We start from the raw sequence: 24,478 nt of genomic DNA, 5'->3' as shown, positions 1-24,478 counted from the left end.
TTAAATTTTATTAAATTTCAGATATTTATATTTCAAAGTCTACTACAATGAGTGCATCCATTTTTAACAACATTAAATCCCCAACAATTTTTAGCCTATTTCACAGTTTTGACCGAGAAATTTCACAGGTTTGACAGGGAATAAAATTTCAAATGTTTCAGTTTCAAACCCTGCTTAGAGGACACCCATTTTTTACAAAACACAAAACTGGCGACAATTTTCAGCTTACTTCACAGGTTTGACAGGTTTTACAGAGAAAGGCTTGAAGTTAGTGATGAGACCAGAGTCAGACTGGTTGCTAAGTCTCTGCCTCAGTCTGTCAATCAGAGACAGGGGGCTGTGTCTACTACACTCCTCCCCCTCCCACTGACCCCCCGCCTCGTTCTCCTTCCCCACACACACAGGAGAACTCTGACTGTGGTCTCTAGTCCTCTCCTTGTTACACTGGGGTTTACTTTGTCTGTCTTTCTGTCTGTTGACTGTCGCTAACACAGATCTCAGTGGTGATGGCCCTACACTTTCATTTTTATCACTTGTGCTGGGGTCTTCACTCATTTTATCTGTTTGAACACTGAATGACAAGTCACTAGTACTACTAACAATGATCACAGAATCATCCTCCTGAGAATTCTTTGACTGTCCACAAGAAAATTCTTTGTTACCTGAGGGAGAATCAAATATGTTTTCCCCGAGATTAACCCTTTTGATTTCTGAAGGAGAATCAAATACTTTTTTACCGACATCACTCAACATTGAAGTTTTCTCCTGGTCAGTGATGTTGAGTTTATTGAAGGAGTTTAGGAGAGAAGTCTGAACTTCAAAGTCACCAAATTCAACGGCACCATTAGTTCTGTTCATGGATGTGTTCTCCCATAGTGTAGAGAAGCTCTGAAAGGCTTGTAGTTTCTCACAAGAAGTCATGATTATAGGGCTATGTAGAGCCTCTGGTCTAAGAAATGGTGAAACCATGGCATTCTCTGATAGGTGGGGACTAAGATTTGACAGATTGTAAGAAAACTTGGACATGCTGTCAACATGCTGACCTTCAGGGGTTGAGGACGAGGCACCACTCCTGATCCTAACAGAGGGCATGCTCCTCCCCAGTACATCAGGAGTCAAAACAGAGAAGTTCATGTCAGGAACATCTAAATAATCCCCCTTGGTTATTGCCTCTATAGATTTAGCCGTCCGTCTCTCCCAGATAGGCGTCTTCTGCAAGCAAATCTGACTGTTTCCACTGGGTGATGACTGGTGTTTCTCACTAGATGTCTGTTTAATTGTGAGTTCATAGTCTGTGACATTGCTGTCCAATTTGGTTCCTGTTTGTGAAGAAAAAGTTTGAAGGTCATCTGAATCACTGTCACTAGAGAAGCAGCCCCTCAGGGCACCTGACACACCCTGAGAGATTGCCCTAACCATCACATCTATCCCCTCTCCCCCCTGGTTGTTCTTTGAGGACCCTCTGGACTGTGGCTCTCTCCTCTGACGCCCCCGGGGTTTGGCAATCTTCAGCTGCAGTCTTTGTGACAGGGGCAGATACTCCTCTTCCAGCTCTTCTTCATCCTCTTCACTGCTGCTGAAGTTCAGATTCCTCTCCACAGCAACATGGCCGTCTTTCTCTGATCGCCTGGGTACAGACCTCAGGGCCAGCTCCAGATTGTGCATCGGAGACGCCTTCATCTGCTGTGTCGGCTGTACATTCAGCAGGCGAGAATCAAGTTTACTCTCACTGGGGATCTGTTTGTCTTTGTCACGGACTTCTGTATCTATATCATCACCAACACTATTACATTCCACATCATCTTCTTCCTTAACATTGACAGAGGCTATCCTCTCACTGATTTCTGTTTCTTCTGTTCCATTTTCTTTCTCTGTGGTTTTTTTCTTCCTTGATTTTCCTATCAAAAAAAAATTTATGTAGTACCCTACCTTTTCATGATATTATTATAAGTTCATACTGGTACTGAAGGGTAAAAAATTTAATACTGATAAAAAATTTTAAGATTTTTTGGCCACCGTCCTTTATACGCTGATAATATAATCATTGTTAATTTACAAAAAAAAATTGTCACTTGAATGAAAATCATCAATTAAGTGTCTTCATGAGCTTTGATTGCATGACTAATTCAGAATCTCCGTAACAGCCCACTATTCTTATATATATCAAGTAGTGTTTTTAATTTTTTAATTGTTGCATACTTTTGGTTTTGACTTTCTTGTTTTCCTGTTCTATATCAAACTGTGCTACAATCTGTGGATAGCTGCGCCTAAAGAGAACCTGCTCCTCAATCGTCCTGTACACATCTCCACTGACCCCACTGTCTGTTTCTAGATAATAAGTAGGAATCATGAACATTCTCCATATTGTTGCACACAATACTGTGCATTAGATTTCGTGGTGGCTCAGTTTTCGTGGAATTTGTGAGTATCTCATCCAAGAATTAATAAACTCTATGAAAAAATATATAAGGGTTATAAAGTCATGTTTTCTTTTGTAGGTATAAGGGAATACACGATGGAATTACGTAACCAGTAAAATTTAAGCAATCCATGAAAATTGGCCCCCGCAAATTTTTATGATTTTACAGTAATCTCATTTGTAGGATTAATCTGAACACCTACCTGGCTGGTTCCACAAAATCTCGTAACAAGCTACACCATGCCTCACTCTTGATTTGACAATCCTGTAAAAGGAATTCAATACTACTCAAAACCATCCACATGAATAGCAGTATTAGACATTGTCTCAATATAAATACAAAAGGATGGTTCAAGTTATGAAACACATATAAATACATAATTTGAAAGACATACTGAAGGGTTCCTAAAGCAATGGGGACATAACTTACTGTTTCGGGACGAGGTGTCGGTCAGTCTGGGGGGTACTACTGGTGAGGTCAGACATGTCCCACAGAGTTATCAGAGGCAGGATCTTCTCCACTGTGTATTCCACCGGCCACTCTAGCTTATTCAAACAAAATACCTGCAAAACAAAATAGATATACAAATTATGAGTTTTCCTTTCCGACATTACATACTATAAATTCCTTATATTTCGCGATCCAACTGTTACTATCAAATCGCTAGAATATAAAAATGCGAGCGTAGAACATTTATGCATAAATTTTATAGTTCCCAACTCTCAGAAAATGATGGCGAGATTTTAATAACCGCTAGGAGTGCATCTCACGATTTTATGAGGATATAAATTCCTCGCGTTTAATTAGGAATTTACAGTACATACACTGTAGGTAGATATTTACATATAAACAGGTGAGTGGTTCTTAATCCAGCATCTATACCTGAAGATTGGACATTGATGGTCGGCACCATTCTGAAATATGTCGTGGAGTCTTCTTCTTTTCATGAAGAAATTCCTGTATAACCTGAAATAGAGGATACCAATCACCACATGTAATTGATATTATGAACATGTCCAACATTAATTTTAAATAGTTCAAGTTTCCACTTCGAGATTTGCTCCAGCTTCAATTTAGAAAATATCATCTGCAATTCTTAATTTGTGCCTTAGTTACCCTCTTTTAAGAGGAATAAAATAGGTTTTAGAGTTACCATACACTTGCTAGAGTTCTAGCCCTTTATCCTTATCAAGTTTCCATTTCCCATAAGTTTTCATAAAATATAAATGTCCTACAAACTCCCTCCTTCTCCCAATCCCAATTGAAAAACAAAGACTCCAAATAATGTAAAAAGAGAGCTTTTTATTTATCCATTACAATTGTGTCTGTTAAATTTCACAATAGAAAGAACACTATTAAATACATTCTTCATAAAATTTTGAGTTTAAAAATTCTAACTCCAAATGAAAATCTGCAACAAGAAATACACTTAAATTTCCTGTATTTTAAAAAAAAATTAAGACTCCAGACTATATGTACTAGCACTGGTACATGAATAAACTCCCTAAGGTTAGCACAGAAACAAGTTAGAGCAGACATCAAAGATTTTAAAGTGACAACCAATTCAATCTAAAAGAGAGGGAGACCTTTACTTGCCTCTTTTTGGGGGAAGTCCTGTACCAGTAAGGCTTTACGTCTGATGTACACTTCTACTGTGTCTACACAACATGACTCAGGCATGGAGCTCCACGTCTCAAATCTGAGGAAATACACTTGTATTTCTCAGTGATTTCGAATTTTAACTTTATGAAATCATTTACAGTAAACCGAATGAAAATATTATTGTTACTTTCAAAATAGTTATATACTAAACATATATAAGGCATTTGTTTTAAAACTCTATCTTTTTAAAGAGGTAGTAATTTTTTATTTTAATTTTCACTTCACTCAATCTGGACAACAAAAGTACCTTTTCAATACATTAGAAGAAGGGAGAGCATTCATCAGTTTGATTGCCCTCTCCACGCCTACTCCTGGTACACCTTTGGGTAAATAGTCACAGCCCAGCAATAATGCCATGGCAACCAATTTCTCTCTTGACAACCCCAGCTTTTCCTCAACATCTGTCATACAGTAACATTCCACATGGGGATCCTAAAACAATAAAAAAAGAAAAATTTGATATGGAGATTTCAAACCTGCAATCAGTCCCTGTACTTATTTTCAGTGAAAGCATCTCTAGCTTTAACTAAAATGTGTCTAAAAATCATACCTATTTTATCAGGTTCAGAGATGCATGTACCAATAATGTTTTCTTTAAATAGAAAATGATAATAGCCTTTCATTGCCCAGTTATATCAATTGACATACTGGTAAGTATGTCACAGTGGTAAAAATGTAACTCACTTTTGTATTCATGGTAAAATTTCTGTATACAGTGCGAGCACCATACAAGAATGCATCTCCATCATTTGTCAAACAGGCATCCACAACCTGAAATAAGATGACAGCAGGTTATCTCAGGTAAAGAGGATATCACAGGTAATGGGAAGGAAAAGTAAAGCAGGGAAAATATCAAAGGTTATTAGAATTTAGCACAGGTAAATTGGATATCATAAGTAAATTTGATATCATAGAATTATACAGCCCACTGGCAGGTAAAAAGTATTTCATAAACAAAAAGATATGACAAAGCGATATTACAAGTAAAGAGGGAACAAAACAAACTAGAAAACTGACCAGCCAGGAAGGGCCTCGCTATGACAATAATATAGAGAAGTGAAAAAAAAACTTTGAATTCCATCCTCTTTATATTAACAATGATGAAAAATAAAGCCTGGCATAAGATGTAAAGAACTGCAATATATAGGATCTCATGATTTGTAGTTGGATATGATTTTCATCCAACAATTAAAGTGTTAAACTGAGGGGTAAAAATATAAGGGTGCAGCTCCTGGAATGAGAGTTTAATTTGATTACATTTAAAAAAAAATATATGAAAATTATAAGCAACAACTGTATTTTTAAAATTACAAGATAATTCCTGAATGTCTAAAAACTCTTAATAGTAACCTTGTACCTGCATAAAACAGGGATAACCTCATGTCTTATAAAAAAAACTAAATTAAATGTGTATTTAAAAAAGATTTAAACAGGTGTTTTATAAAAGCCTTTAGTGCATAGCGAATACATTGTATCACCCAGGGTTGACCTCAACTTCAAAACAAACATCAGTTGCAGACAAAGGTGTTCATTAATCTTCATATGACAGATAGAGATAAGCCTCTAATTTTTTCTGCAGCAGGCAAGATAATTAATCCCTGGGGGTTAATTGTTCTGCTCTCTCATCCTTTTCTTCTAAATTTACAATAAGATTTTTTTTTCAGAAATGACAGAATGGGGTTATTATCTGATTACCTGTTAAAATTAACAGCATTAAGGCAGAAAAAAATAAATAATTAAAAAATAAAATAGTGAAAAAGGATATCTTAATATATATCTTGATTTTAGAATTCAATAAAATTTTCATAAATCATTGTGTACGGTATTTTAACCAAAATAAAGTATGAATATTATATTTTAAATCCATATTTCAAAGAATGTACACAATACTACACATCATTCAAAATTGACCTTGATTTCAAAACAAAGTTCATTTGCAGACACAGGCAGGGCAGTAATTAATCTCAATGGGACAGATAAAGATAAAGCTTAGGATTTTCTTCCTGTGGAAGGTTAATTAATCCCAAAGGACAAATATTGCACAGCCTTCCAAGTATACAATGGTAACATTCTCAGCATTTATCTCTCTTTGCCCATTCATTCTTATGCATAGTTAAGGAATCTACCCCACCACCCCAGCTCCAAACCAGAAGACATAGAGAACCAAACTTAGCATCAAAATATGTATTTCTGCCTACTGAACTACCATACTAAATTTGAACTTGATTGGGCAACCATAAAAAAAGTTATTAGAAAAAAACAGAAAATTTGTGGACGGAAGAGTGACAGACAGACAGACAGAAGGATAGACGGACAGAGTGATTACTATAGGGCACCCGCAAATCCTTGCGGGGTCCTAATTATCACACCAGTCATATGATTTATGGTATAAATATAATATTTTACATTAATCTTGCTGAAAATATTCTTTGAAAGCCAACCACTACAATTTTCAATACCACAATTATCAGACAAGACATGAGTTTACTTACCCCGCTGGCATTCAGAGCAGCACAGGTGGCCTCAGCCTCCCCAGGGCTGTGTACGTAGGGGACCCCCAGATAGTCCAACATCTCACAGCACTGAAAGTATACACAGAAGTTGTATACTACATAATTAGAAGAGGCATCATAACACACCTGACAGAATGGAGTTGGACTGTGGCACTGCATGTGCACAATAATTTCAAAGTTTTCTCCAACAATTTATACTGCTGATTAAACAACCCAAGTTTTCTAAATTATAAAACATAAACTTTCATCTAAATTAAATTTAGCGTGCTGATACAAAGCTTCAATTTCAATAAACAGGTCATACAAACACAGGAAATGAATGTTTGTCATGATATCTTACTTCTTTTAGGCAGGCATTGAAGTTTCTGCGTCCCCCTTGTCTCTGGCCCCCGACTGCCTTCCTCTGGGGGAATCGAGTCTCCTGCCGCTTGGCCATTACCTGCTGTTTCAGCTCCGGAGCACGGCCCTCTATCACAAACACCAGGTGAACTCCCAGCTGTAACAGGTGCGAGATCCGAAAGAAAAGGTTCCTGCATGGGATATGATATTGAAAAAAAAATAAATGAATATAGCATTTGATATTCTATAGTCAATAACCATGCAGTCTGATTTTAGAGCGCATTAGCTTATAATTTTCTTTTCCATTTATACTTGTATGTACCGTAAGTAAGGTTTGGACACCACCCCTTGCATCTGCTTCACACATTGTGTCTCACACACCCAAATACTGAGGTCCACGGCAAGGGTCTGGCCCTTCAGAGAGGAGAGTGTTTGGTGCGCCTGCACCGGTTCTAACACCTGCCATAAGTTTGTAACGCCCATTTTAATCTAACATGGTCCCAAGTCCAGTGCAAGAGGATATGAAACGTACGCCAATACGCATGATGACAGTGGAATCAATTATCAGTTTGGAAAGACTTACTGATAAAAAAGAAATTAAATAACTTCCTATACAGAAACTTCACTCGGGTGACCATAAGCGTAGGAATCTTTATGTGTATTACATGATAATGCAGTTTGTAAATCCAATCAGCTGTCAATTGTTTACATACAATTGTCTACCACGTGAATCTTCAAAAATGGCGGGAAATCATATTTTAACCACGTACTTCTATTAATATCGACAGATGATTATATTCGTTTTCGACAGATGTATAAATATTCCACGAGTTTTTAAAAACTCTCGTATACAATTTTAATGCCATAAAATTAATGATAAACACTAAATACATTTTCCGTTTTCATCCGAATGTCATTTTCCATTTCATTTTATAAAATACAATTTTAAAAAGAATTAATAATATATCTCAAGATAAATTGTTTCGGTCTTACTGCTGAAAAATATTCGATAAGTTTGGGAAACTTTTATGAACAGTAAAGGTTTATTTTCATCACGTGGTAAATTGCAGACGAAACCGCGAAGCTGCTTCCGCTCCTTCGCGCCAGATTTCAAACAACGGCGAAATTTGCTGTAATTAATGGTAAAAAAGAGCTATGCCGCTGTTTGGTAAGAAAATATTTAGTACAGTTAAGCCTCTGACTGATGTAGAAGCCTCTGAGACGATCTACACTATTCCGCACACCAAGGAACAGTTTAAATCCAAAGAGTATCCTTTGAAAACAATCACCTGTGAAAAAAATTCAACATGGCCGCGCTCATGGCATCCATAGTGTTATTTTCTTTATATCGGCTCAATTAAAATCGCTTTCGACATGATTAGCTCAGTTACATTTATGTTGTCGATCTACAGTCTTTTGTTTTGATGACATTGTAGAATGTAGCTGACACTGTATTTAACAGATTAATCGCAGATCGTCATTTCGGCGAAAAACACATTGTCCAAACAACTATTGAATAAATTTAAAGATGAGTTTGATGTTAAAACAAGAGTCACTGACTTGGTTTGCAACACTCTACCAGTGAAATGTTGCTGTACTTACTTATCAAATGGTGATTGAATGAAACGAAAGCATTTTCTTTGGCATGAATTTATATTTCTCAAAATTATGATTTCACAATTTATGCTACATTGTGAAATTGCAGTATGAAAAATCCATGTCTTAATTCTTGGGAATGTTTGAATAAATTCTTCATTGTTAGTCAGACTTAAAAAAAAATTCAATTAACTTGAATTTCCTCTGTCTTGTATACTTTTTTTAATACATGAATAGATCGTTAACAAATAAAAAGTAGGGGTTTTTAAACCCAAAATCATCTAATCAAGGTGCACTAATCTCTGCTATACCAATGTAAATACTTTTCTACAATTCAAAGGAGTTAAAACTACTGATATGTCCTTAACGATATAAAGTGAATACACAAAACGTCAGTCCTGGTACAAAGAGAAAATTTGGACTTGTAAGTGTACAGGACATGTCAACCTAACTCATGAAGAGGCCTGGAATTCAGAAAAGCAGACTTATAGTCTCCTAAAAAACCAGTTCCAATCTGTTTATGAAAAACCAGTTTTACAGCTAGTCCATCATAGTAAGCATTTTTTATTCGGAAATTATTCCTGCAATTTAAATCCATAAATGTTGTGATGTACTTTTAAATCAGACACAGCTTAAAAGTTTTTGATGAAAGTTGAAGATATGAGCATTTTATGTGATAGAGGGAGGGAAATTTTGTTGAAACTGTTGTTTGCATAACTTTATGTATCTTATTTTTCAACAGGCACCTTGCCTTTAGAGAGCATTGTGGACCAAGCTTGGCTTAAACTTCAGCAGGTGCTTTGTATTGGTGAAAAGGTTGTCCTGAAAATAAAAGCTGCAGGGAAAGTGTGAGTCATCTAGTAAAGAAACGATTAAAGTCGCACATACTCTTTTTAATAACCATACGATATAAAATACCTGAATTATTTCTTCTTTCTTAAACAGAATCCAAGGAGTTATTGTGAAAGTTGATGCTGCAGGATGTCAGGTAAGATTGTAGTTATGAATTTTGTGCCATTATTGTATCAAATCACATTTGTGGTAAGCAACTATGTTTATAAATGATGGTTTACAGTGGGGATAGAAAGACCAGTAATTTTGTTTGACATGTTTTACATTTTTCTGTGTTACAGGTGAACCCGACCAGTAACTGTAGTTCACCTTCCAGTGATAAAGAGAACAAAGCTGAAGAGGGAAACTCTCCCAAAAAATGGACCCCACCCAAGGTATGCCAATCAATGCTATCAACTTAGTATATAGACCAACACACATTTTAATAGCATTGAGGAAGTTGTACAGAGTTTAACAAAAATGTTAATATTAGAGTATAGATTTATGGCAAAAGTTGGGACCAATTATTTGCAAATCAGGAATTAATGTTTTAGCTGTCCCCCACTATAAAATTTAATTTTGGAATTAGCTGTTATTCACACAAATGAAAATTGCTCTTATCTACTGGAATGAATTTCTCCCGCAAATTTTAGTTTGAAAAAATAAGCTTCAGTGTTTAGATAACATAATTTCTTTCTTTCTCTAGTTACTGCCTTACAAATACAGCTTCCGTCTGGAAGGAGAGGACAAGATCATAAATGCTGTCCCAGCCACAGATCTGCAGTATGTATGGTACTTGTGATAGTTAGTTATTTTAATGAAAATGTTTTTGATTGTTGAGTGGAAATTTTGGTTCACAAGTCTATATGATGTCTTAATGATCTGATACTCATTTTTTTATAACCATAGACTTTCTTGTTTATTATGTTCATATAGAGTAATATGATAGTTTGGTTTTTTTAACTACTACAGGCGGGTTGATAAACCTCCATCAAAAGAACTCATCCGATTGTTCATCCGAGCATATTCTGTAAGATCTGGTCAAAACCCAAACAGTCCATGGGTTGTCGATGAAGACAAAGTGAAGGAATTCAGTCTACCCAACAAGATCAATGATTTCTTCCTATCACCTGTCAAGGTTGGTCTTTCTCTTTTTCTTTCTCAATCATTGGCTGTCACAATCTGGAAATAGCTTTCATACTATTTTTAAAGTATCAGTAACTTTGTATGAGGCTTTACAGTTCAAAAGATTTCTGACTTGATAAGAATAGTTTATTTTGGAATTCATTGTGTTTTATTAAAAAACATATTCGTCGAGTGATGTCAACTGCATTGAGGCAGACCTGATTTCTGGATAACTGTATTTCTGAATCATCAACAGGTTACAGAGGTGGCTAAAAAAGCAGAAGAAGAGAGGGCTAAAAAGAGAAAATCCAAGTCCAAGAACGAGTCCTCATCAGCGAAGAAGCTGAAGAAAGAGAAGACGGGGGAGAAGAGCAAGGACAACAAAAAACAGCTGACTTTGTCCCCGCTCAAGAAGAAGGTCCAAAAGACCCCCACAAAGCCTGCGGACGGTGAGGTAGAGGTGATCACATGCTCCGACTCGGAGAGTGATGAGGATAAACCACTGGCAGCTCTCAACAAATCCAGTCCTGCCAAAAAAGTCACAGAAAAAAAGGAGAAAAAGAAACAGAGAGCACCAAAAGTCAAGAAAGTAAGCTTGCAGAAAAAGAAAAAAACATGATAACTCCCAAAACATTGTAAAAGTTATTCCAATGTAAATTGGTTATCTTTTTATTTTTAAATGAGAATAAAGACAAAGTTATATGCAGCCAATTGAAAGTGTTTGTTCATGCACTGTAGGCTATTGGATTTGTGTTAAGTGCCGTTGCATTTCTTGGTTTTTTTGTGAGGATTGGCTTTGTGATAGGCATTTTTGTATACTTTGTTTTGTCATTACACAATTTGTTTTATAGGAAAAGAAAGAGAAGTTGGCTAAAAAAGAAAAGAAAAAGAAAATTGAGAAGAAGAACTTGTCCGACAGTGAAGATGAACCCCTAGCAAAGCTCAAAAAGTCCCCCTCGAAAAAGGTTCATAATATTTTATTTGTCAAAAGAAAACTTTTATTGAAGAAAATTTATATTCCTGAAACAGCATGAATTAATGGTGAAATTTATATTTCCTATTTGTATGAAAATACTGTATACAAGTTTATTTTCGCCCTTCTTCACTTGCGAACAATTTTCTTGTATTCGCCCAGGCATAAGGTAGTTGTGTTTTTAAGAGAGATAATTGAAGACTCTGGAATTCACCTAGTCTTTAATTCTCGTGCTGACATTGTGGGAAAATGGAAGGGGGGGGGGGTGTTGCCAGTATACAGTATGGTCTTTAGATTTAATAAGGATTAAATTCCTTATATTTCTCTAAAGTTTGATATTTTAGTAAGCAATTAAGGAAATAAAATTCTTTGTTTCTTCTATGCCAAACAGAGTATGAAGCAAATGACCTTGTTTGACTTGTCCAAGAAAAAGGGAATGAAAACTCCAGATAAGAAGAAATCAGGTTCTCTAAGAACCCCCGAGAAGGGGAACAAAACGCCGGACCGACCAATCAAATCTCCAAGGGCCAGAACTCCAGCTATTGTGTCCAAAATGGTTCGTGCTTTTAAGCAGAAGGAAGAAACCAAACTCAAGACTTTGGCAATAAAAGCAGCTAAGCTCTTGACCTTGACGCAGATGAAGAAACTTCCTGTAGAGGTCAAGGACATTGTCAACAAAAGATTTGAGTTCATGCAAGAGAAAAATAAAATGTAATTATTAAAGTTCTTTTATTTCTATGATGAACAGTTAAATCATACTCTTTTAAACTCATTTACCGGTAGGCTTATAAAAAAAGAATTAAAGACATCCAAGGATTAGAGAAATACCAGTGTAGGTTAAAATGCTGTACTTCAAGAAACAGTGGTCAATACTTTCAACTCACTTCAATATTAGAAGTACATGTACTAGTATTTTAAATTTCAGATTTCAACCATAGCATTTTTAATCAAAATACATTTTATGTCATATTTTGATTAACATTTATTAATTGACTAAAAAGAGGGATAAATAAACTGTTATCACCAACTTTTATCTTTTTTATCCAGTTATAAGATTCTGTAGATTCAGTCATAGAAGTAAGCATGGATATTATTTGGGCACAACAAATGTTATATGTTAAGTTCTGTAATTGAAATCCTTTGTTTGACAGTGCAAATATGTCTGAAGAAGAAAAGGCGAAGTACATCAAAGAGAAGAAGGACAAACAGAAGCAGGAACTGAAAGAAAAACAAATCAAACTTAGACAGGTACTGTAACACACACAGACATAATGACAGGATGATATACTAATTCACAAGAACATGCATTTAATCTATCTCTTGCAATGTCTTCTTTGTGAAGATTTTTTTTTAGATGTATGTATGAATGGCAGTTTAAATTAAACATGTTCATTTTTCTGAAAACAGAAATTTGAGGACCAAGAGTTGTCTGACCTGAAGTCTTTGCCAGTACCAAAACTGGTACCTACTCCAGAGGGGCTTCCAAACGAATTGTTTGGGGACATTGCCATGGTAACGGAATTTGTCAGCTGTTACTCTGGACTGCTCATGCCAAAGGACGACTATCCAATCTACACAGGTTTGATCTGAGTTTATGTTCTCTCCTATATGTATAGCCCTGTACATGTAAACAATTGACATTTATATTATTCTACATACAAGATAAACAAAAATTATTTTGGATTCTAAACTGTGAAGAATTAGATATATTAAAATCTGTTGGTAAATTTTTACAAAAGGCATTGCCATAATTTGTATTTCCTATTCAAATATTGGTTTTTATTTTTTCAATCATATGATAAACTATTTCAAATTTGTATGTGCATTTGTATTTTGACATATTTATGTATGGTGTTTAACATAAATATAAAGAAGACACTGTATTGAATGTATGGAAACATACATAATTATACATATATGTATATATATATACTATTTAATTGTTCATGTCTGTCCTAGCTCTTTCAATCATCCAGCTCTTTCCCTCTTGTATATGTTTATTGAATGTTTTATGTTCATTGGATGTTGTATGTACAGTCTTCATGTTGCCCCTTGAGGGCCCTTAATTGGTTAATAAAGAAATTGAAATTGAATTGTAGTTTAATTTACATGTCGTGCATTTCTTTGTTAGATGGGCTGATGAAGGCGCTGTGCAGCGGTAAGGAGGGGTTCCTGTACATCAGTCGGGTGCTGGTCGTCCTTCTACAGACTCTCCTCCAGGACCAAATCTCAGAGGTTTGTCTCTCTGTCACGGGTCAAATCAGGACAAATAGCTCCTGTCTGTCCTGTAGTTTTGATAGTACATGTGCCATCTATTCTTTCAAATTTTTCTCCAAAAATGGCTAGATCGAACTTTTCACAGCATTTACCTACATGTATCATAATATTGTACAATATGCAAACTTGACTGGACTGATGATTGTTAATCCTAGGATTACGAGGAGATGCGGGTGTCTTTGTGTGACATTGCGGTCAATCCGTACACGGCCTCGGAGTTAGTCCGCCTCTGTCTGAGGAGACAGGATGTGGAGGACCAGAGTACGAGTAACCTTAGCGCGGAGACTGACCTGGACGAGGAAGTGGTGAGTGTAGCCATGGTAACAAGTCCAGCCCTGCCATCTATAGGAGTATGTTACCAATAACAAGAAATCAATTAGATCAAATATGAATACAGTTTGTGTATTACATGTCGTGGATATATCAATGATGGTCATTTATTGTGCATACATTTTCTGTGAATATTTATTAACAGCCTGATGAGATTATACAGCAGTTGGAAACACAAGAGTTCTTTTCTCTTGACCCAAAAGAAAAAGTTCAGATTCTGAAGGGACTTTGTTTGAGGATTATGGGAACATACTCTGTCCAGGATTACATGGAGGAAAAGCAGCAGGAGGCCACTCAACTCTGGTAGGTATCGATAAAGGAAAAGATTCAAGGTTCTTAAAATGTGTATACTCAATTCTGAGTTTGAGTTTATGAAGGTGTGATAATAATTTATTTTTTTTTCAAGGAAAACAAAGTTAAAGGAAATGAAGTCCAAGAACGACGAACTTAAGAAAGTAAAAGAGAAAAGGAAGGAACTGATGAATGGGGAAGGGGAGGAGAAAGGAAAGGCAGAGGACGTTCAGAGTAAGTACATAGGGGGTTGTCAAATAGAGCCGTATTCTCTAAATACTAAATAGGGGAAAACTTGTTGGTTAGAACTAATGGTCTTCTTGTACATCAGTAACAGTATAATGTGTTAATGTAATCTTACAGAGGATATTTTGATCACACATTTCTATGGAAAGCAGTCTGCTGACAGTGACTGTTCTAAGCCGGGAACCCCCACCCCCATGGCTGCCGATTCAGCAGAGGAAGGGGAGGACCTGGCGTCCGTTGTCAAACGTCGCAGGATCACCACGGCCCAGGCGATGGCGGAGAGGAAGAAGAAGGAAGAAGAGGAGCGGATCATGTAATGTGGAGTCTTTAGTATTTATACATGGCTCAATTTTAGTGGATATTGCAGGCACCCCTCACCCAAACAAATTTAAAGGCTCAACAAATTATAAAATTTGATTGATCTATTTAAATACTATGTCCCTACCTACCTGTTACAAACTGAACCACAAAAATTGCCCCCACAAAGGGAAGATTCCACAGCAATACAGGCCAAAAACAATTTTTTATAGCTTCAATGCAGGAAAATGATTTTATTTTTGGGAATTTTATTTTGAAGGAGACAACAAGAAGCTGAGATCTATAAGAAAGAAGCAGAAAAGGAAAGATTTGAGAGAAAATTTTCAGTAAGTGTAAAAGACATAATACAATTTACATGTAGTTAGTCGGAAATGATTTGTATTTTTTCTTCCTCTCATTTGCATTAAATGTGCATGTGTCCTTGATCTTTTTTTTTTTGGAGCCTTGTGACTGTTCAATTTTCATTTCCCAGCATTAAAAGCTGAAAATATAATGGGAAATGTAAATTATGCACATGTAATATTTTTTTCTCTTGTTAATTTCATTTAGTGTATTTTTATGCCCCCCTTCAAAGAAGGGAGGGCATATTGCTTTGCTGCTGTCTGTCGGTCGGTCCACCAACAGTTTCCGTTCATTTTCTTCGAAGAGGATGAACATATTGAAATGAAATTTGGTGTATAGGTTTATCATGATAATATCAAGGTCAAGTTCGATATTGGGTACAATCGAGCAATTTTCAACAGAGTTATGGCCCTTGGACTTACAAAAATTCTAGTTTTTTGCAGTTTCCGCTCATTTTCTTCGCAGAGGATGAACATATTGAAATGAAATTTGGTATACAGGTTTATCATGATAATATCTAGGTCAAGTTTGATATTGGGTACGATCGAGCAATTTTCGACAGAGTTATGCCTCTTGGACATAAAAAAATTCCAGTTATTTGCAGTTTCTGCTCATTTTCTTCGCAGAGGGTGCACATATGGATATGAAATTTGATATACAGATTTATCTAAATAATATCTAGGTCAAGATTGATTTTGGGTATGATAGAGCAATTTTCGACAGAGTTATGGCCCTTGAACTTAGAAAAATACCAGTTATTTGCAGTTTATGTTCATCGGAGTGGGGCATAAATGTTTCACAAACATCTCTTGTTTTAAATAAATGTACATATACATAAATGAGTACTTATGTATGATTTAGTAACCTCATGTATTAGTCTGTGTTTACAGGAAGGGATTGCTCTAGCTAAGGCTGTTTTGCGACAGACCCCGATCGGCAGTGACAGAAACCACAGCAGGTACTGGGTATTCTCCCAGACAACCCCAGGACTCTACATTGAGAAAGGTCAGCTTTGTCAAATATTGGTAGTAATGAATAAAGGTAACGGCTCTTCATTGAGAAAGGTTGGCTTTGTCAAATATTGGTAGTATTGAATAAGGGAGGAGGGGTAGGCATTTGCTATAAACTGCATATCAGTAAGTTTTGTTTACCTTTTCCTAGAATGCAGATCATGAGATGTGAAATATTGCTTATAACATATTTTCTTTCGTTTTTAATCACACACTTGTAAATGAGTTCAAATTGATTTCCAACCGTTTTGTCTCTTTAGGATGGGTGACTGACTATATGGAGTACAATGTTACCAAGTCGCAGGACTCTAATGATTCCGACGAAGACATGGATGTAATGGAGGACGAAACCTCAGAGACGCGCACCGCTCGAGAAAAAACGTAATGTTTATTACAATCATCTTGTTTAATCTCGCAAGCACATTGGGCTATCTTGTTTGTATTACTTATGGAACTTCATTACATGGGAGTAATGAACTTCAATTTGAATGATGAAAGTTTTCAATACTTTGAATTATTTATGGAGAGAACCATAATGTGGATATTTTCTCTTTGATATTTGTAAATAAAATTATTCCAAGGTTATATGATGATACCGGTATTTTAATAATATTTTGCAAGTTATTCTGTAAGAGAGAAGAGTCTTTCCAGATACATATAATTGATGTTCATACTCCCACATCGAATTTTACACCTTTACGTTTTGTGATATTTTTAGGGCTCCTAAAACTGGACAGAACCTGTGGTTTACTTACGACTCAGTCAAGGAACTCGATGATCTTATAAATAGCCTGCATCCCCAGGGAATCCGGGAAAATCACCTCAAAGCCGAGCTAAAGAAAAGATACGATATCGTCCACAAAGCTGTGATACGTGCCAACAGGTGAGACATTGAATTGGACCACACCTTTCTTTGTCGTTTGTAAACTTATGCAAACTGTGACGTTTAAGACATGACAACCACCACCCCCCCCCCCCCCCCCCCCCCCCCCCCCCCCCCCCCCCCAGTGATGAAGCATGCAGGAACCTACTGGTTTCTTTAAAATCTTAAGAATTGTCACTGTTACACATTGTTTTGTAGAACTAACTTGGAACTCAGGGATTGTGATGGAGAGAAAGGCTTGTTGGATGCCTATAAAAAGGTAAGTGTCATAACACATTTCTCTTTGATGGTTAACTCTGTATATACAAGTATTCTTGGAGACAGATTCATTTTTTTTTAAATGATGTATGTGTATTGTCGTCTTCAATTGTTGCCATAGTCTAACCTTGTGTCTTTGTTAGACGTCTGAAATTGATGAAATTGAGCCTCACTTTAAAAAGGTACGACTTCATGAGCTTCATCATCATTTCATTCTTGTTTATTGCACAGAATCCAACAATCTTGCCAGCTTCTGGCTCATTTCTGTCATTGCAGTAAAAAAAAAAAAACAAGCTTGATTTATTGTACTTTCACTTTATCAATGTTTTTCAATTCCTTTTGGCACATGAAACATTGATTGCTAGTATATGTGAATCACTCTAATGATGCTTACTGATCTGTGAGTCTCATAACTCATCAAAATAAAACTCTAATATTATTTTTCAAGATGTTGAAATGTGAAAATTAACCAGAGTAATACACCTATACATTCATATGTACATACATATATTAATTTAAGGTTCTCATTTAATTGTCCTTGCATGTACAATTTATGTATAGTACCTGAATAATGGCAAAAATGTATTTGATTTTTATTGCCAAAACTTAATATTTTCATGTATGCCTTTACAATATTTTGTGTAGAAACTGAAGTCTTTTTCTTTTTCTTTTTTTCTACCATTGAAATTCAGAAAGTCAACATAAAAGTCAGAAGAGTTTTTAAAACTTTGTCACATTCAAATGCAATTTAAAAAGGAAACTTTTTAAATCAGATTCTCGTGTATTGCTTGAAGTAAATATTTTAAATAAGCTTTATTTATTAGTAATCATATTTTTGCCTTTTTTGCAGCTTATTTTCTGCCATTTCTCAAGCTCATGCTTGGATATGGTTAAAGCAAATTTAAAACTTGACTAAGAATGTTCTTATATATTATTATGATATTGCTGAACTTTGAATGTGTTATTTATGTATGGTAACAAGTATGAAAGACAATTACAATACAATGACAAGATTATTGTGTTGTAAGGAATGGCAATAAATGTATCTGATCACATGATGGAATCTGTAGCTCTCATATGTTTTAAACTAGCAGTAGATGTGTTAATTTGGTTGGTGTTTTTATAGGAACTGCTGGACACAGAGCTGAAGCTTAGGAATGGGGGACTGGGAGGAGTGGAGGACTTCCCTGTGTGGGAGAAGAAGCTGGAGACATCCACTGACCTACAGAGCTTGGTAAGTCGTGGGGCAACTCCATGAAATACAGACTGATGTGGATTTAATCAGGATTTCTATAAGACTAATATGTTGATGGAGTTCTTCCTTCAGTGTGTATCTGTCTTTATTGACTGTTTATGCCTCCTGCTAACAATGATTTTTATGTGGGTCCGGAGTCTATTAAAATGACCATGTTCATTTGCCTATCCACGATGTGCATGGATATTTATAATCGTTTTTACACACTTTAACTGGTTGTTGTTCAGGTGGAGTGTTTATTGGAAGTTCAGGAGAATGTACTGGAGAAGTTCCGTCAGGGCATTATGGCTGTCAGCAAGAAGAAGATCTTGGTGAAGTCAGAGGATGACAGTGATGCTGAGGAGAAAGGTAGGATGTGAACACCCCTAGGCAGGGCACCTATTACATGAATGAACAGGGGTTACTTGCAGAAAGCTACAATTCTTAAGGAATAAAAATCAATACGATAAAATAATCAGCCCTTTCTCTGCCTTCAGTGACAAGTATGTATGTGAATTCATGAATACCAAGGTTTAGATAGAGATATATATCATTGGAGTATATTATTGTGTTTTATGATATCAAAGTGAAGCAACACATTTATATTATTGTATTTGTTTTGAGTAGAGGAGGAGATCAGTGTCTGTCAGGGGATATCTAAGTGGAGGGATGCGGTGGAGAATGCCAGCACCTTGTCCAGACTTCACGTCCTGCTCGGGATCATGGACGCCAGCATCAAGTGGGAGAAGTCGGCAGAGAACGCTGTAAGTCTCCTAATGCTTCCTCTCTGTCTCTGTTTATAATACAGGATGAGAATGTAAGAAATCTCAAGGCTTTGAATGAAGTTCTTTAAGTCTGAAAGCATTGATAAAACGATGAGCTATATTTGTTGAAAAAACTGCTAATGTACTGGGCACTAATTTGAACATTGTACTTTTCTGTTCAATTTGTACAGAACAAAATTTTCTTTCCTTCAGAAATGCAAGATTTGTCGGAAGAAGGGGGATGACTCTGCCCTGCTTCTATGTGATGAATGTAATCAGGCATTTCACATGCACTGTTTACGGCCGGCAATGTTCCAGATACCTAAAGGGGACTGGCTCTGTCCAGCTTGTGATGTAAGTTGTTTGATGCTGATTTCAAAGACAGATTTGTGTTAGGGAAGATGTACCTGAATCTGTTGATTTTAATTAAAACTACCAGTATATTGATTTTACATTGAAGTTCATCAAATTGTGTTAATATAATATTGGTTTTATATGGTATTGATTCAGGCACTAGAGAGTCTTTAAGTGTCGGTTAACAAAATTTTCAATTTAATTTTTAATGTTTCCAGAAATGTTTGTGTACATTTTATTTTCAAGATTTTTTTTATTGCTTTCAGCCAAATCATACAAGAAGAAGAGCCCGAGATATACCAAAGAATTACAATGTATCAGACTCAAACGATGAGGCCAGTGTGAGTTTACAAAATTTGGAAGAAATTCAGAACATGAAATAATTATGAGGGAAATCTGTTGTAACAATAAGAAATGTCTTTGATCATAATTCCTGGTGTGTATTGGGGACAAGGTTGTAATATAGTAGTGGTTGGCTTGTTGTAGGATGAGAGTGAAGTAGAACACGAGGAGAAGTGTGTACAGTGTGGGCACGACGAGAACCTGATTCTGTGTGCTAAGTGTCCTGCCGCCTACCACCTGGAGTGCCACGAACCACCGCTAAGGCGACCTCCCAGGTAATGTCAGGTCAGAGGCAGTCCAATCAGACTAGTCTGTTGACGTTTGAATGTAATTAAAACATGAAATTGGTTGATACGATGAAAGGGAAGTCTAGCTTCAGTTTTATGTATATTTTGCAACTTCAGGTCTTACATAAAAAACAAGATTCTGACAGGTTTTCATTAGTGCCACTATATATATGACACTTAATGGATCATTGTTCCATACAAGGACATTACAACACATATATGTACAGTTACATGTATTTCATTGTATATCATGTACAACTATTTAAATTATGTCTGTTTCTGTTTGCAGAGGTCTCTGGGAATGTAATGAATGTAAGACAGGGGTCAAAAGGTCGACAAGATCAAAAACTGTTAGAAAAGAGGCCAGAAAGAGCAAGCGAGGTGAGCATCTGGTAATAATCAGAGCAGTATAGATGCAAATGGAATAGAATTTTACATTATTTTGCATCAATTTTACATTTAATTCTGCATGCTTCAGTGTGTTGGTGATTTGAAACCTGTAGAGATATATTGATTATTAATACTCTATTATCTGTTTTAAAATCATTTATCAAAGACAGAAAAGTGGAACATTGTGCAAGTTTCCATGATCAAGTTTAAGGACTTCTATCAATGTTGATTTAAGCCATATATGACAATTATATCTCTGAGGTTTCCCAGATTAATTGAATTAGGAGGAATAAAGAATGAACGTTGTTTTTGTTGTACATGTTTCACTGGACTCGTTACAGCCGCGCCCCGACGTCAGCATTACGAGGAGTCAGACGGGAGTACGACCGAGATGGACGAAGACACTGACGGAGAGGCGACAGAGGAAGGGTCTGCCTCGGAGGAGGAAGTGTCCTCTCCTCCTAGGAAGTCTCAGCGACGATCTTGTGACACCACAGCTAGACAGGGCCGACCGGCTGGAACCAGTCGCACGAGGGACCGGGGGAGGAGACGAGGGACAGAGGAGAGTGAGGGGGAGGAGGAAGTGTCCACGTCCAGGGGCGGGGCCTCACGGAGGGCACCATCCGACCTGTCTGTACGTATGTCTAATCAGTGTATTGTCATCATAGCTGTGTGTTGTAACTTACGATGTTATAGGACACAGGCATGTCTGAAGTTTTAAAATTCCATTAACATTATGTTTGTGCATTGAAGTCAAAGAAGATAATTAATTCAACACAAATGTTTTAACATTAAGTAAATTAATCATGGAATTTTTTTTTTTTTCTTATGCTGATTAATTTTATTATGTAGATATGTGAACAGATCGTAGCAAACACAATGAAACACAAAGCTTGCTGGCCATTCTTAAATCCTGTCAATAAAAAGGAGGTATGTGAGATTTGTTCTCAATTCCAAATAGATTGTTTTGCACAAAGCAAAAACTTAAAATTTACATTTAGGAGCATATTGTTTTCTGTTTTGATAAGCTTGTAATACATATGGTCATAAATATATGAGTAATTTTTTGTGGGTTTTTGTACGTCACTTTAAGCTTTGAATGCTATACATAAATCTTTGATATATAAATGTTACATAGACATGTGCCGAAGTAATGTCTTTGTTATAACCTATGTGTGTCAGGTTCCAAATTAATACCAGTTTCCTGGTTTTATAGGATTGGCTCTCTATCATAGGTTCTGCAGTGCTACCAGATCATTCAATCTTTAACATTATGTTACAATGTTGGTATAGTTTTATGTATGATTGGCCCTCTATCGTAGGTCCCAGACTACTACCAGATCATAAAGCACCCGATGGACTTCCAGATCATCAAGGACCGGCTCCAGTGCCTGGTGTACGGGTCTCCCATGGAGGTCGTGGAGGACGTGAAGCTGGTCTTCAACAATGCCGAGACCTACAACAAGGTGAGTTAGACATACAACAGGGTGAGTCTACCTGTATACAATACCTGTCAGGTGTTAATCTGTCTCAGACACACAACATGGTGAGTTAGACATACAACAGGGCGAGTCTACCTGTATACAATACCTGTCAGGTGTTAATCTGTCTCAGACACACAACATGGTGAGTTAGACATACAACAGGGTGAGTCTACCTGTATACAATACCTGTCAGGTGTTAATCTGTCTCAGACACACAACATGGTGAGTTAGACATACAACAGGGCGAGTCTACCTGTATACAATACCTGTCAGGTGTTAATCTGTCTCAGACACACAACAAGGTGAGTTAGACATACAACAGGGCGAGTCTACCTGTATACAATACCTGTCAGGTGTGAATCTGTTTCAGACACATAACAAGTCATATCTGAACAACAGGTGTAAAACAGGATAATGGTCCTATATTGGTTGAGATTAAGTTGTTAACCTCCATCTCACACCCTCCCTTTGTTCGCTGTTTACATGGTTAAGAATTTATTTGAGACTATTTTTATCCCCCCTTCAAAGAAGGGAGGGCATATTGCTTTGCCGCTGTCGGTCGGGCAGTCTTTGAACAATTTCCGTCCATTTTTTTTTGCAGAGGATGAAGATATTGAAATGAAATTTGGTACACAGGTTTATCATGATAATATCTAGGTCAAATTCGATATTGGGTTTAATCGAGCAATTTTCGACATTTATGCCCCTTGGACGTAGAAAATTTATCATGATAATATCTAGGCCAAGTTTGATAGTGGGTACGAACAAGCAATTTAAGACAGAGTTATGCCCCTTGGATGTAGAAAAATTCCAAGTATTTGCAGTTTCCATTCATTTTCTTCTCAGAGGATTGAAATGAAATTTGGTATACAGAATCATGATAATATCTAGGTCAAGTTTGATATTGGGTATGATTGAACAATTTTATACAAAGTTATGCCCTATAGACTTTGAAAATTTTTAATTATTTGCAGTTTCCATTCATTTTCTTAACAGATGTTTCAAAAGGAGGGGGACATAAGTGTTTTACAAACATCTCTTGTTTTACATATATCATGTATACATAAAGTTGTTCGTATAATGTTTTCTGAAAGATTGTATAGTTTAGTAATTTACATGTAATACATGTATTCTACTTATGAATTTTTTACAGGAGGGAAGTGAGATATTGGATTGTATGAGAGACGTGGAGACCTACTTTTCTGGACAAATGAAGAAACATCTCCCCTCATTTCCGTATTACCGACGGACTCTGACAAACGGACATGTTGGTTGAAAACACGAATGAAAGAGAACATGTAGAATCATGTGGAGGATGAAGGCTTGGGTGTAACAGTAAACAAACAAGTGCTCTCAATGTGTATGTGTTTCTTCCGTGACATTCTGAGGAATAAACTCCATGCTGTCGTTTGATGTACTTTCTCAGCGATTAACACTTGGAGGAACTTCCGCAGTGAAACAGTCAGAAGAGTATTTTCATTTTCATGTAAATTTGATTTTTGGTCACAATTTGTCATTTCATCATAAGCCTCATGTTTTTAGAGTATATTTTACATCAGTATGAGAAACTACAAATGGTATTCATTTTTTACATGTGATCAAGTATAAGAAAAAAACTTGGAAGATTTGGTTGACTTTAAACGTCTTTTACTGTACATATCCTTTTATAGACTTTCATTGTAACATCTGTGTAGATGAAATCATAAACTTGATGTCAACTCAACCCAAGCCAGATTTTTACCTGTCGTGAGAAATATTTTTACCTGTTGTATATCAAGGTGATAAAAAGTTAGAAATCATGTAGTCAAGTAATTGTAGAGGACCGAGACCTCGTAGAGATCAAATATTTATTTACCCTCTACTAGAGAAACTAATCATGACAATGACTAGAGATAATATCAAATCAATTGCATCATGATACATCAACAAAACTTCTTGTTTTAGTAGGATTTCCGTGCTGTTATTGTTTGATGTCTCGGTGTGAAAGTTAACTGTAGCAAGATTATTTATAGACCAGCAGTAACTGTCTCCATCTGTTTGATATAATGTCTGCATTCAGAAAAAAAAATCTTTGTATCACTCAGAGGCAAAACAAAATTGATCATAATACTTCTAGGTGTAGTAGATGATATTTTACAGTCAGTGTCTGTTAATCTATAATAAAATCCTGTCAAACTCAGTAGTTTCCTTAATGCTCAGGGACTCTTGG

General features: G+C 36.2%; 2 protein-coding genes across 5 annotated transcripts; one reads left to right on the top strand and one right to left on the bottom strand.

The window, feature by feature from the left end:
* LOC128165593 (flap endonuclease GEN homolog 1-like) lies at positions 1 to 7,722 on the bottom strand. The gene is made up of 11 exons (XM_052830284.1): positions 7,257 to 7,722; positions 6,936 to 7,125; positions 6,575 to 6,664; positions 4,767 to 4,853; positions 4,330 to 4,514; positions 4,017 to 4,119; positions 3,303 to 3,386; positions 2,850 to 2,983; positions 2,623 to 2,684; positions 2,200 to 2,328; positions 1 to 1,898 (listed from the first exon to the last, which is right to left on the bottom strand). The coding sequence occupies exons 1-11, from the start codon at positions 7,415 to 7,417 to the stop codon at positions 226 to 228; spliced, it is 2,898 nt and encodes a 965-aa protein (XP_052686244.1). The 5' UTR covers positions 7,418 to 7,722; the 3' UTR covers positions 1 to 225.
* A 270-nt stretch (positions 7,723 to 7,992) lies between these two features.
* Positions 7,993 to 24,448, top strand: LOC128174063 (tyrosine-protein kinase BAZ1B-like). Of its 4 annotated transcripts, none has more exons than XM_052839702.1 (34): positions 7,993 to 8,202; positions 8,908 to 9,083; positions 9,273 to 9,378; positions 9,476 to 9,518; positions 9,664 to 9,756; positions 10,068 to 10,144; positions 10,334 to 10,499; positions 10,743 to 11,075; positions 11,338 to 11,451; positions 11,851 to 12,170; positions 12,611 to 12,707; positions 12,867 to 13,038; positions 13,591 to 13,694; positions 13,892 to 14,086; positions 14,212 to 14,369; positions 14,473 to 14,591; positions 14,721 to 14,916; positions 15,181 to 15,247; positions 16,154 to 16,268; positions 16,534 to 16,654; positions 16,992 to 17,156; positions 17,355 to 17,415; positions 17,558 to 17,596; positions 18,541 to 18,648; positions 18,897 to 19,017; positions 19,276 to 19,412; positions 19,626 to 19,766; positions 20,033 to 20,107; positions 20,253 to 20,383; positions 20,685 to 20,776; positions 21,127 to 21,419; positions 21,638 to 21,715; positions 22,108 to 22,251; positions 23,423 to 24,448. In XM_052839702.1, the coding sequence occupies exons 1-34, from the start codon at positions 8,090 to 8,092 to the stop codon at positions 23,543 to 23,545; spliced, it is 4,593 nt and encodes a 1,530-aa protein (XP_052695662.1). In that variant the 5' UTR covers positions 7,993 to 8,089; the 3' UTR covers positions 23,546 to 24,448. The 4 variants fall into 4 exon arrangements, with proteins under 4 accessions (XP_052695662.1, XP_052695670.1, XP_052695675.1 ...); XM_052839715.1 differs by having other exon boundaries at positions 7,994 to 8,202; positions 13,892 to 14,041; XM_052839710.1 differs by lacking the exon at positions 17,558 to 17,596.
* The last annotated feature ends 30 nt before the right edge of the window (positions 24,449 to 24,478 follow it).

The sequence above is a fragment of the Crassostrea angulata genome, chromosome 1 (genome assembly GCF_025612915.1).
Source record: "Crassostrea angulata isolate pt1a10 chromosome 1, ASM2561291v2, whole genome shotgun sequence".
Classification (NCBI taxonomy): Eukaryota; Metazoa; Mollusca; class Bivalvia; order Ostreida; family Ostreidae; genus Magallana; species Magallana angulata.
Note: the sequence above shows the minus strand (reverse complement) of the source record. Positions and strands in the feature narration are given on the sequence as shown.

What these genes read in the sequence shown, in the direction of transcription:
- LOC128165593 (XM_052830284.1), bottom strand. Translation starts at nt 7,417, where the DNA reads ATGGGCGTTACAAACTTATGGCAGGTGTTAGAACCGGTGCAGGCGCAC. An exon ending in AGGACTTCCCCCAAAAAGAG is followed by an intron (nt 3,387 to 4,016) that starts GCAAGTAAAGGT and finishes CCTCTATTTCAG; the next exon opens with GTTATACAGGAATTTCTTCA. An exon ending in CATCAATGTCCAATCTTCAG is followed by an intron (nt 2,984 to 3,302) that starts GTATAGATGCTG and finishes TTTGTTTTGCAG; the next exon opens with GTATTTTGTTTGAATAAGCT.
- LOC128174063 (XM_052839702.1), top strand. Translation starts at nt 8,090, where the DNA reads ATGCCGCTGTTTGGTAAGAAAATATTTAGTACAGTTAAGCCTCTGACT. An exon ending in GATTTGAGAGAAAATTTTCA is followed by an intron (nt 15,248 to 16,153) that starts GTAAGTGTAAAA and finishes CTGTGTTTACAG; the next exon opens with GAAGGGATTGCTCTAGCTAA. An exon ending in CAGTGATGCTGAGGAGAAAG is followed by an intron (nt 19,018 to 19,275) that starts GTAGGATGTGAA and finishes TGTTTTGAGTAG; the next exon opens with AGGAGGAGATCAGTGTCTGT.